Genomic DNA, 13,920 nt, shown 5'->3' with positions numbered 1-13,920 from the left:
AGGCCCAAAATCCAGACTCTGGCCTTTAGTTGCCCCTAGAGGCTTTGTGGTCAGAAGGTTATGAGGATTTTCTATAGCCATGGTCTCTACATGCCAAAACATGTCTAAGGTTTTTTTTTTTTTACATTTACATGTAAAATCAATGATTTTTGTTCAATTGTGAGCTTATTTAGCCGATAAGTGACCTTGGACCACAAAACCAGTCATAAGGGTAAATTTTTTGAAATTGAGATTTATAAATGCTGAATAAATAAGCTTTCCAGTAATGTATGGTTATTATTTCCAGTCATTGTTAGGATATGTCAATATTTGGTTGAGATACAACTATTTGAAAATCTGGAATCTGAGGGTGCAAAAAAATATCAAAATATTGAGAAAATCGCCTTTAAAGTTGTCCAAATGAAATTCTTAGCAATGCTTATTACTAATCAAAAATTAAGTTTTTATATATTTAAGAAATTTACTAAATATCTTAATGGAATATGATCTTTACTTAATTTCCCAATAATTGTGGGCATAAAAGAAAAATCTATATTTTTGACCCATGCAGTGCATTCTTGGCTATTGCTACAAATATACCCCGTGCTACTTATGACTGGTTTTGTGGCCCAGGGCCACATATATTAAGAAATATGTGATTGGAATGTGCAAATGTAATGCATAACAGGGCCCTTCTATTTATTTCTGCTGATGGTCAGAGTTCTTCAGCATTTCAGCACAGAAGGAGAGAGATGCACGGGTGCCTAACCAGTCGCATCTGTCCGGGCATTAACGCAGCGTGACGCCAATTATATCGCTTAAGAAGGAGCGGGTCTGCAGCCCATCCTGGCACCAAATGCGTAATAAATAACTGATCAGCTGACTGGATGCCTCCTGGCTGCTATCGTAATAATAACGAGGCTATTGCTGCCCGCTGTGACCGTATGATAGCCGTTTGATTATTTTTCGGCTGCTTGGCTTGCCAAAGGCCAGTCTCGCGCGGTCGCGCCAATAAAATTCACGAGAGACGGAGATGCGCGTGCCAGTGCGGAATACATTGACGCGTTCACACATCAGTAAACCGATACAGTCAGAAAAAGTCATTCCTTTCATATGCAGTTATTTATTTTTTAAATGTTCACTGATTGCAGCAAAAGTTTTGTGCGCTATTATTGACTAACTGCTGTGCTACTATAAGTGGGTCCGTTTTTTTCAGTGGCCACTGTGATGAATAAATCAGATCATGAGAGTCATGGGTGTTTCTAGCCTTTTACTGGAGCACCCCATCAAGATGTGTTACCATTTTGTGATACTCGTTACTGGATATATAGATTTCCTTTACCTGCAGTAGGTCTACAGAATCGTTCACAAGCTGAGAATTCACTGCAAATGATTCAGTGCGTGCGTAAATTGTCCCAATGATTCAAATCAAATGAATCGCTAACAATTTCAGAATTTTTGACTAGACCGTTTCACCAATTCGATCAAAAGAGTGATTCTTATCGTGATTCTATTCGTAAAAAATAGCCTATGAAAAACACCTGATGTGACTGACCGAAATATTGTATATAATGTTCAAACTACACTGGTGGCACAGAGTGTTTTGATTCACTAAAAATAATCTGTTCATAAGAGTCATTGGTTCGAGAATCGGACTACTGGTCACTGAATCAATAAGCAATGCCCTTGTAGAAGTATTTTACAGGTTTCCGCCAATGTAAATGAAAACATTTCTGAACAAGTACCAGTTCTACGAGAAAATGCTATTTATTTATTTGTTACATTATTTATTTGAATAACTTTTACACGAAAATTTGCCCATGAAAACAAATTGTTCACCTCATCTCTGCTCTGCAACCTCTCCTGACAAGTCCATATGACAGGAACAGTCAGTTAAATTGTTCCAGCCAGTGACTTGTGCCTCTTACATCTGGAGGTCTGATATCAGAGTTAGAAATGTGAACCTGGTACAGACAGAAATAGGGTTCATTGCTGGGGCAAAGAGGCACAGTATGAAGGGCTTCCTATCTTTGCAGCATGCCTTACATTTTCACCTGACATCCTCAACTGCTACAGTCGACAAACTGTAACATGGGTACATTCCAGAAGGAGAGCCCCAATGTTCTGACTTTATGGGTGGTCACATACAAGCCCAAAGATTAAAAATGCAAGAGTTTAGGTTGGCTTGATCTGATAAAATCACAATATAAAAACCACTATTCATGAGAGACCATGACCGGATGTGGTCCATATTTATGGGTATTTTGATACTAATCTGGGTGATACTATGCCCTGTGGTGGACCACCATCTGGCTCTGGTAAAGTGCCATAAAGATATGCATCATGATACGAGGCGATGAAAGCCTAGACTAGGTATGACCTTGAGTTTGGTAAATGCCAGTTGTTAGCACACACTGCAATACAATGTGTGATTATTTGTGGATATTAAATATTTCACTCTAGAGACAAACTGCAAGATAAATCAAAATTATACTGTACATTTTTCAATTAATATTTCAGTTTAAAGAAATAAATTGGGCTTCAGGAGTCAGGAGTCAGACCTCTGTCACAAAAGTGTGCCTACATTTGATACTTTTTTTTTTTTTAAATGCTGTTTTGGATGTAAATGGATATACAGGTGCATCTCAATAAATTAGAATGTCGTGAAAATGACAATTTTTTCTTGTAAGTTTTTTCAAAAAGTGAAACTTTCATAGATTTTAGATTCCTTGAATGTAAAGTAAAACATTTAAAAATATATATATATATTTTTTTTTAGAGCTTACAGCTCGTGAAAGTCAAAAATCAGTATCTCAAAATATTAGAATATTTACATTTGAGTTTCAATTAATGACCATCTCTACAGTATAAATTCAGAGTATCTCTTGTTCTTTGAAACCATAATAATGGGGAAGACTGCTGACTTGGCAATGATCCAGAAGACGAACATTGACGCCCTCCACAAAGAGGGTAAGTCACAGAGGGTCATTACTGAAAGGTGTGGCTGTTTACAGAGTGCTGTATCAAAGCATATTAAATGCAAAGTTGACTGGAAGGAAGAATTTGGGTAGGAAAAGGTGTACAAGCAACAGGAATGACTGCAAGCTTGAGAATACTGTCAAGCAAAGCTGATTCAAACACTTGTGAGAGCTTCACAAGGAGTGGACTTAAGCTGGAGAAGCTACCAAGCCACTTCTGAACCAGAGACAACGTCAGAAGCGTCTTACCTGGGCTGTGGACAAAAAGAACTGGACTGTTGCTCAGTTGTCCAAAGTCCTCTTTTTAGATGAAAGTAAATTTTGCATTTAATTTGGAAATCAAGGTCCCAGAGTCTGGAGGAAGAGTGGAGAGTCACAGAATCCATGTTGCTTGAAGTCCAGTGTGAAGTTTCCACAGTCAGTGATGATCTGCCATGTCATCTGCTGGTGTTGGTCCACTGTGTTTTCTGAAATCCACAGTCAACGCAGCCATCTACCAGGAAATTTTAGAGCACTTCATGCTTCCTTCTGCTGCCAAGCTTTATGGAGATGCTGATTTCATTTTCCAGCAGGACTTGACACCTGCCCACAGTGCCAAAGGTCCCAAAAGCTGGTTCAATGACCATGGTGTTACTGTGCTTGATTGGCCAGCAAACTCGCCTGACCTGAACCCCATAGAGAATGTCCACGACATTCTAATTTATTGAGATGCACCGGTAAATCAACTTTACCTACAGCACAAAGTCATTCAAATCTTTGACACACAAAAGAAAACATTTGCCACATTTGTTTTCTGCTGAGGATTATGGATAAATATCCACCTCATCCAGTGGTCTTTTACTGTTTTGGTGTGAGAAACTGCTGCAAAGATTCAGTGCGTGAGTGAACTGTCCGAAAGAATCAAAGTGAGCCAACAGTTTCAGATCTTTTTGCACTGACATCAAGAATAAAGATTTATCACTAATATTTTACTAATATATTTTAATATTTTACACTTAAAGTGTCTATGCACCTGGCAATTCAAGTTAAAAACAAAATCAAATGAATCAAGAAACAATCTTGCCTGATATTTGGCTATTTCAAATACCAGGTGTCTGAAAATACAATTGTTGTGCAGTCAGTAAGCATTTTATTGTAATTCAGTTACACACATAAAATAATAAATACAAAGCACACAAAGAACATTTTTATCATAGTACATTTTCATTGTCAACACTCACCACCATTTCTACCCTAAAACATGCAAAAGCAGAACACACACACAAACATGTATACATACACACACGCACTCTCTCCTCAAAGTAGCTGTATCTTTCCCAAGCTGTCTGAATGATGCTCAAGAGGTGAAATATGAATCTTGCATTGAATACAACCGGTCAATGGGTGTTAAAAGGGAGGGTTCACTGGATGACATACAGTCTCCAAAATGACACAGAGGGTCTGTATCGTCATAGAGTGTGTCACAACCTATGAAGAGAGAGAAATGGGATGGGCAAAGAGTATTTGTCACTGCATTTTCACTGTATTTTGTGAGGCTCGTGTGTGTTCTGTACCATAGGGATGCATGTGGTCTCCAGGCATCTGAGGAGGGGTGAGGCCTTGTCTGAAGGGGTCCAGCTTGAAGCTCTGTGAGTCTAGATTGATATTCTGCTGGGTAAGAGAATATGAACCTGCACACTCCAGCTCAGCAGGCAGACCTCCACAAGAGGGCACTGTGGTCACATAAATGGCAAGAAAAGAACTTCAGTGCAGTGTAGATGTTATGTTAACATATCTTTGGCTAAAAAGGATGAATTTAGGCCACATAAGGTCTTTTCATACATACAATTGTTAACCCCAGGTCACTCTAATCCCTGGTTTAACAAAATCCTGAGTTATATATTTTTCTATATTTTACATTCATAAACCCTAATTTTAATTTTCGCATGTCAGTATAGAACTTGCGCCTCAGTTGCTTATATGTTCCTTCAACTTTGTCCTAAATAAACTTTTTGCACCGTAACGGTCATCCCAATTAACGAGTTTTTCGCAACTGTTTGACAAAGTTATGAACAAACGTTCTTAACACAGAACATTTGTTTTAGTTTGACATTATCTCACGTCTTTTAAAAATGATTAGCCTACTTATTAGCCTAACGTTACTTGTTTCAGAATGTTAAGAAAACATCCAAAAGTAGCCTAATGTACATAATGGGGGAAAAAAAAGATACAATTGAACATTCCTTTTCTCCATTCTTTTATCTAACATTCATTCGCATAACCAAGAAACGTTGTTTTTTTTTGTTTTTTTTAAACGAACATGAAGAAATAACATTTTCATGACCTAATGGGAACGTTAGCAAAACGTCCCTACAATGGTTGTTAGCTTTCTTTGTACAAAGCTTAAGAATATTTAATGAGACATGAGCTGTTCAGTTTCGGTTGTTTGCTACTAAACAACTAGCTGTAAGATTCTAGCATGGCATTGTTTACATAACCCAGAGTTATAGTGCTAATTACAAGCATGAGACATTTTTGTTAAGTGGTGTTTAAAAGGAAGATAACCAAAGCAAAGTATGAAACTTTTGTGAACTTTGTATACCAGTGTGTTGTGATTGGCTATCCCTTTTCTCCTGAGGGGACACACTTTGCTTCTGTTGCTGTTGTCTTCTTGCCAGTTTTTTCATCTACAGAGACAATGAGCGTGAAAGAGATTGACATAATAAAAACATGTTCACATATAGTAATGAAAAAACTAATAAGAGAGAATATCCCTTTATAATGCGAAGGAAGGCAGAAAACACACACAGCGCTACCCTGAAAGGAAATCCAAGTCTAATCTAAGGGGAACTATACATAATATGTCATCAGTTTCCTACACGAGGCAATAACACAGCTTGTTTCCTTATTGGCAAGCTCATATACTGCAGAAAGAGGTCTGTTATCAATTGCATAAGTTGATGCTCTTTCAATGAGTGTGTTTGTCTGTGTCGGTGGGCATCACATTACCTTGGCTCTTTGGTTCTGGAACCAGACCTGAACGACTCGTACGCTCAATCCTGTCTCTGCTGCCAGCGTCTCCCTTACCTTACAAAAGAGAGACAGACAGAGAGAGAGCCATAGTGTGACCTTCATGGTCTACGGGTCATGTAGGCTAACTGATGAACTGACCCACACTGGAGTATCAGATCAACAAAGATAGATACAGCAATGCAGTCAAGAACAGCTGCGAACACAAAACGAAAAAGAACACAAAAACCTCCTTCACAAATGTTAAAAGATACATTTGGAAAAAGGTTAATGTATAGAAGTAAAACAAAGCTTAATGCTTTAATGAGATTCTTAAACTATTACACAAGACAAATTTATCTGAAGTTTAATTATTGTATATTTTTAAATATTTTATATTAAGTTCTTTTTTAAATGCTAACCTTTCGACATGGTTTGGATGAGACCTCAAAAGAAGCTTTGAAAGCACGTCTCTGCTGTGTTGTGAGGATGGTACGAGGCCTTTTAGGTCTTTTGTGTTCCATGTCTCCTATTGTGTTAGACTCCCCTGTGGTCTTAATGTTGTCTTCATCATCATCCTCATCCTCACCATCTTCACTTTTACCTGTAGTTAAGGAAACAGAGGTACAGTATGTAATGCCTAACAGCAAATAGATAATTACTAGAAATAATAATAATAAAAACTATAAAAAACTAAAGCGACCATTACCTGTTTGAACAGTAAAAATTATTTAACTGGCTTACAGTAAGTATCTTAAAATACCATGAATATAGTGATTTATGAATGGCCATCTATACTACTATTCATAAATTTGGGGTCAGTAGGATTTATTTTTAAAGAAATTAAGATTTTTAATCAGCAACTATGCATTAAATTGATTAAAAGTGACAGTAAAGACATTTGCAATGTCACAAAAGATTTGTATTTTATATAAATATACTATATTACCATACTCTCTCTCTCTTTCTCTCAGTATATTCAGATATATTAATATTATTTATTATTTTTTAGTTTTATAATACTCTGCCTTATTCATATAATTTATTAACAATATTTTACTTTTTACTATTTGTATTTATTACTACTAGTACTATTTTAATACATATACTTCATTTTTAATCTAGTGTAAGCATTGCAGTGCCAGTGAGTGTATGGTGTACCAGTAGAAGTGTGAAATGTGTGTAAAACAGTGTGGTTGTATGTCAAATCCTGGTACTGAAGGACTCCAGCACTTAACATTTTGGAGGTCTCCTTTATTTAACACACCTGATTTATATCATCAGAACATTAGCAGAGGCACCATGACCTCACTCGGTGTATCAGATGAGGAAAGACATCCAAAATGAGCAGTGCTGTGGTGTTTCAGGACCAGGATTGTTTTCAAACAATACCTGAGTCAGAGGTGGTCGGGCTAGCCAGTTGGTTGTGATAGTCTCTGGCACAGAAAAGCCTGTCCCCTGTGAGCACACAGCGGTCTCCCTTCTGTAGCCTGCAGCCGCACACACAGCAGCAGAAACACCGCAGGTGGAAAACCGCAGTGCCTGCGTGCATCACCAGTTCGGCCGGAGAGATGACCTCTGCGCAGTCCTTACACCGTACCAAAAACAACCTGACAGGAAAAGAGAGAAAGAACAAATTAATATGCATTTCTCAAAGCAACTGTATATACGTATGAAACATCAGTTACAAATGGTACACTGACTTTTAATGTCTGTTACCTTTCCACATTCTCCTTTTAAATGTCTGTTCTGGGAGTTTGGTGAGTGTGTACAAAATTCTGTGAAAATGGTGGATTGCTTTATGGCAGCAACAAATGCACATATACAGCCAAAGCTGCTTTAAGGCAAGCCTCCAGGGTTAGTAAAAAAAAGCCTAGTGGTACTCAAAGAAGGAGACCAGAGGCCAAAGTTTTTGAATGGATGCAAATGGAGTAGAGACATCACTATACAAAATAAACTGCTTTTGAGGGGGAAAAAAACAGCCTATCGTTTAATTAAATGTCGTTTAACATTTGTTTTGGATTGATACATTTTTAGTGTCTACACTGAAAAAAACTAAACTGGTTTTAAAATAGAAGACATGGACAATTTTGTTAATGTATTTCTCATTAATTTCTAAGGAAAGTCTTGCAGAAAAATTAAAGATGTCAAGGCCGTGATGTGATTGGTTATCAAGGCACACATTATCCTAGTCAGCCATTACGCTTTCTCTAATGGTACAGCCATGGATCTTGTTATCTCCCAATAATAAGACCATGGCTGCATCTGAAATATAAGAAAAACTGTATGTGAACATAGTAGTATGTTCGAATTCACAGTATTCATAAAACAGTAGGCAATCTACTACTGTTTTCTGTGAGATTCTGAAGTGCACATATGATGGACACTTTACTATCCCATTACACCCTGAGAGGAGACTTGTGAACGGCTGTGAATCAACGCAACTGACCCTGGTAGGTCACATAACAATGAAAACATGACTAATGTAGTACATCCGGATCACATTCATACTATATAGAACATACTTTTTAATGATCGCTTCTAACTTACTTATTCAAAAGAAATACCTACTCAGAGAGTATGCTATTTCGGACGAAGCCCATCTCCGGTACAGCTGTACTGTAATTATGACAGTGATATATTTACAAAATATTAACTGTAGGGTGGCAAGAATACATCAAACTACACATAGTTGCTTTAAAATCTTTTGATGAAGAGTACAAAGAATGATATTGTTCTTTCGGAATGTTTTATGTTGATGTACCATCATAGATTCCAAGAATGTTGCTGAGTCGCCCCGTCCATCAAGGAGTGAGACAAGAACTTGCCATGTCCCCACCACCCAAAAAAAAGCCATGCAGACGCATACCCCCAGCATGGTGAGTGTGCATCTTAGCGCCTGGCAACCGCAGCTGGGTTTCAGCGGGTTAGACAGAGGCGGCCGGCTCCACGACTGTGTCCGGGGCAGGACTCCCGGGGAGGGGGGAGAAAGGAGCTCGGCAGGCCATGGCTCCAGACGGAGGGAAAGAATCACGCCTCCCGGTGGGCAATGCCAGTCCAGGGAATGATCTTAACTCGACTTAACCAAACCCAGACAAAGGAGGGAGCTGGCCCAGAGCCTCGCTGCCATTGTCCTGGCCTGGCAGACACCACATTTTCTGTTTGTCAAACTGGCCTGAGATTTCCGCGCCTGGAGGGGGGGTGGGGGGGTTGGGGGCAGAGAGTGGAGCTGTAGTTTAAGGTTTGGGGTGAGCATGACAGGGAGGCTTAGAGAGAATCGTCCCTAGAGGTGTGACAGCTTCAGACTTGGGCTGACAGGATACTCCTTAATACAAGACACTCAGGCAAAACAATTGTTTTTCATGCACTAGTCAATTTTGATATTATGGGTTATTATGCTTCTATAATGTCTATTTTAAGACAAAATACACATTAAATATTTATTTTATTATACTTTCAATTTCACATTTCAATTACAATACATATCTCTAAATGTTGTTTTCTTAAAATGCGCCAAAAAGTAGCACTGATACCAAATATTCTAGTAGGTTTTTACCGGCTTGTTCATATAATATTTGCCTGATTGTATTTCTAAAAACATGGTGAAAATGTATTTTTTCTCAGTATTTTCTGATTTATGGACTGATAAAAAGATAAACACAAATGCAATGCTCAGATTTCTCAAATTAAATATCACATCAACTGTAAATTTAAACATAATTCAGAAAATGTATTTCTGTACTGTGATTAATCAAATCCGGAAAGTGTTGATATCTGTTAAAAATTTTACCTTATTTGCCTATGGTGTCTTAATACTAAAAACTTTTTAATTCTAAAAAGTCAAGTCAAATCACCTTTTATCCCTCTTATATCAGATACAAGGTTTCCATTTCAAGCACAGACAGTATTGAAATACTGATTATTTCTGTTTCTTTAAATGATACCGTCATGATTACTGTATGTTCACGCATTAAGATAAGTTTTCTGCTGTTTCTCTTTTACAATTTGTACCAATTATAAGCTTTTGGCTATAGATCAGTAGGTGTTATTGTTGGTATGCATATCTCAGCTAGTTGCATGGGAGCATTGCAGTGTGTTCACATGCAGACAGCAAAAATTCCTCCTCTGATAAGTATGAATTGAAACATCCCAAAGCCTTGCATTGTTGAGAACTATTAGTGTTGCCCTGGGTTTCCTGAGGAAACCGCTGCGAGTTCCTTAGGGTTCAGTAGGAGAGACAGAAAAAAAGTACTGCTCATTATACTCAAGAGCATCTGTGGTATGTGAATGCAGAATATGCCAATTGCATGATTGTGTATTATAGATACAGTAGATAAAGGTACAGTATACATAGTTGCAATTTAGTTAATGGTTGCATTGACAAGATAAAAAATTTATCTATTTTAATCTGGAAGCATTTATGTTGATATATTATTGCAACTTGCTGAAACAGAGCCTGGATCTATTTCTCAAACCTTTTTTGGGCATTAAACTAGAAATGTATTCCAATCTATATAATTTCACATTATTATTAATATGATTCAAATTTACATTATTAGAAATAATTTATTTTTGAATTAAAAATTTACTTCTAAATGTTTCTGGTGAAAAACACACTTGACAGGTGTTTTCTACTTTTAACAAGACACCTGAGCTCTCATTTCGTTTTGAAGGCAAACGTTTCTCTATAATGAACTTATAAAATTACACCAAACTCTATGTTTGCCAGAAGTGCATTTTTTTAATGCTAGAATTTATTAATAATCTTTAAAAATGTGATATTAACTATAAAAAAATCACTAGATTAATTGTTTTAATATTTGATAGTCCTAATATAATAATAAATTATGGTCACAGTAAATTATATTTTATGCTCCTAATGGTTGCTTTCCATTTAGCTTACCCAATCGGCTTTGGTATCACAGGAATAAATTATATATATTAATCTAATAAAATAAAATATATATTTTTAATAATACTTCCCTATATTACTGTTTTTACTTTATTTTTTGATAAAATAAATGCAGCCCTTTTGAGAATAAGAGACTTCTTTAAAAAAAAAAAAAATCTTATGGACCCCAAACTTTTGAACAACATTGTAAATGTTTAAGAAAGTAAACTTACATAAGATTTGAGAGAAATAAATGAATTAGGAATCACTAAAGAAATACACTCTTCTCATCATAAAATAGTAAGAAGTCTGGAGAGTACTACTATTAATACTTAAGTTACTAGTCCTATAAGTCTAAGCATCACTTTAAATCCAAATTAAATTGATCACCATTATAAAACAGTGAAGTGCCTGCCTGCTGACCCATTTACAGTAAAGCTGCTCCTTAACCTGGTCGGTAAGTGCTGGGTCAGCGTACTCTGCACCCCTGAGCCCACAGTTAAGCACCGGGCTACTGGTAGGAGTGCCAGCCAAGCACTGCGTATGTGGCTAATTGGTCAGGTCAGATATCTCACGGTCGGATGGGCATCAAGCAGGGGCACCACTGGGCACCAACCTATCCAGATGCCTTGACATACTTCACATGCAGAGATCCCCTCTACATATACCCCCTCCCCAACACACACACACACTCATATTCTACCCATGAACATATGGCCCAATCTTCCACACAGCCTCAGCCTTTTTATTAAGAGCACAGTGGTCACTTCTCAATCTTTATTACTTCGGCTGATAGACTCCTAATGTGAGTATGTATTATGGGATTTGGTGAAATCAGAGCTTATTTGTTGAAAATGTAAACTTTTTGATAGATACATAAGCCATTGAAATTAAACTTGAGACTTTTAGATGGTGATCAGAACTCAAATAGTGTCCATAACTGCACTCGTTTGTATTCTCCGGGTCATTGCACTGTGTCGTTTTCGCACTCTGTTTTTTTTACGGAGGTGAGAATGTGCATATGAGTGTGTGAATGAGAATCAGAGTGAGTTTTGGGGGTAGTAGGGGGTCCGTGCACCGTGTCGATGTGGCCATATGCTGTCCCCAGCTTGCTGTTGCCACACTGATGGGTCCTGCTAATTTAACACATCTTGACAGTGTGTCAGTAGTGCTGTACTGCTGATCTAACGGTGTGTGTTTGTGTGTGAAATCCTCCTCGCATTCCATGGCCCACCGCGACCCTTTCTCCTGCAGTCACCTTGTCTTTCAGTAGTTCTGTGCCAAGTTCCCCAATACACACAGTCTCTTTCTCACTCACAAAACACCAACACAAAGTATACAATTATGTGCTAACAGAATAGTGCACGTGCAATTTTATATTGCATGCAAATATAAGATTTCAGGACTAGAATTTGTTACAAAGAAAAAATAATCAAATCAAAATTATATTTAGCCACAAATTTGCCTTGCAAAATTAATTTAACAGAAAGTAAATAAATCAGCCTGCAACATCCAAACATTAGAGGCTAATAAACAACACTACCATCTGCTATGTAAATAGGAATTTAAAAGATTTAAAGTGATTTACTGCATCATTCCTAGAGAGTGGTAAGATATGTGAACTGAAACCTTAACAATAACATTTTACTGGCTTTATCTTTGAAGTACCCACTGAGATATTTACATATTGATTATTTCTGTGCATTTATCATTAAAATGTTCTTTGGAGAGTAATGTAAGTGATTGTTGCAGTGCTTAAATTAAGTAGGCTATAATAAAATGAATATCTTTCTCTTTTTGTCAAAATAGGTCTGTCACCTCAATTTCGTTGAGAAATAGAACTGATATAGGTTATTTATTGTAAGCTCTAGGCTAAATGTTTACAAAGGGGAAAATAATCCACTGCACTCTCAATGCATTTTCAATATGAGCAAAATTCAAGCAGTCAATTTGTACTTTTTTATACACAGAGAAAGGCGAACATATTTCTCGCAATAATCTCGTACAATTTTTGTTGTCTTAAACATTCAGTTTAAAAAATAAATAAATAAATGGCGAAGACAGTGAAAAATACTATTTGAAATTAGCAAAACAATAAAACAAAAAAGCAACAGTATAAAGACCTTTGTACTAAAATTAAGTTAATATGAAGGCCAAACGTCTGACTACCTTGGACTCACATCACACTTTCCCGCGTTGAACTTCAAATAGTAATTCAATTTGAATAAAACGAAATCACTGTTTACACAAACAGTAGTAAGTAGAGTCTTACTTCTGATAGTCTCGCTTGCAGTAGAGTGTCTTGTTGCGGAGGAAGCAGGTGTCTTTCAGAGGCTCGCGACATGATGCGCAGTGCAGGCAGCGCTCGTGCCACAGTCCGTCCTGCACGCGGAGCAGGTACCTGTCCCGGATGAGCTCATTACAACCTTCACACACGCTCTTTCTCCACATGTCTGGAAAAAAGACACATTTCTAATCCATAACCTCATTTCATGCGATTGTATTTAAACAAAAACCTGTCTAATGTGGAATTTACAGAATTAATTGCCAAGCCTAATATATTGTTTTAGCTGCCATTCTTTTAAAATTGTAGTTATCCCAAGAAGATGTGAAAGTAAAATAAAAAAACGATAAATGTCATTTAAAATTGGACAAATAAATACTGAAAAACTAAAAAAAAAATTAATTCAACCACGAGCATTATAAAATAACAAAAACGATAAAGACCAGCAGAAAAACAGTGTGAGCAAATGAGATTTGTTTGTGTCATTAACATATTTAATTATGTAATGCGCTTAACATTAATTACTGTCACATATCAGCATGTTTTATCAAGACCAGCAACAAAAGGGCTCTAATATACTGTAGGCTAAATGACAAAACTTTACCAAAACTTAAAAAAATGCTATAGAATTAGACATACAGCCACCTACCATTGAAGAGAAAATATCTTTTGCCGCTCCGTGTACCTTTCGACAGATGCTTAGATGTTAGTTGTAAACGCACACAAAAGCTCCATATGAAAATAAACCTGTGCGTCATTTACTCTCTCTCTCTCTCGCTCTCTCTCAGACACACACACAC

The 13,920-nt window shown here is 37.0% G+C and overlaps 1 protein-coding gene across 1 annotated transcript; it reads right to left on the bottom strand.

Moving 5' to 3' along the window:
• Positions 1-4,293: 4,293 nt before the first annotated feature.
• On the bottom strand, positions 4,294-13,287 carry lmx1a (LIM homeobox transcription factor 1, alpha; the record flags this gene model as incomplete). Its single annotated transcript, XM_079376322.1, has 7 exons — positions 4,294-4,424; positions 4,511-4,669; positions 5,539-5,623; positions 5,946-6,023; positions 6,368-6,549; positions 7,338-7,555; positions 13,109-13,287. 7 exons carry the CDS (start codon positions 13,285-13,287, stop codon positions 4,294-4,296), a joined length of 1,032 nt encoding a protein of 343 aa, XP_079232448.1.
• Positions 13,288-13,920: the final 633 nt, after the last annotated feature.

The sequence above is a fragment of the Barbus barbus genome (assembly GCF_936440315.1).
Source record: "Barbus barbus genome assembly, chromosome: 24".
Taxonomy (NCBI): Eukaryota; Metazoa; Chordata; class Actinopteri; order Cypriniformes; family Cyprinidae; genus Barbus; species Barbus barbus.
The sequence above is the reverse complement of the archived record's forward strand: the minus strand, read 5'-3'. Positions and strand labels throughout refer to the sequence as shown.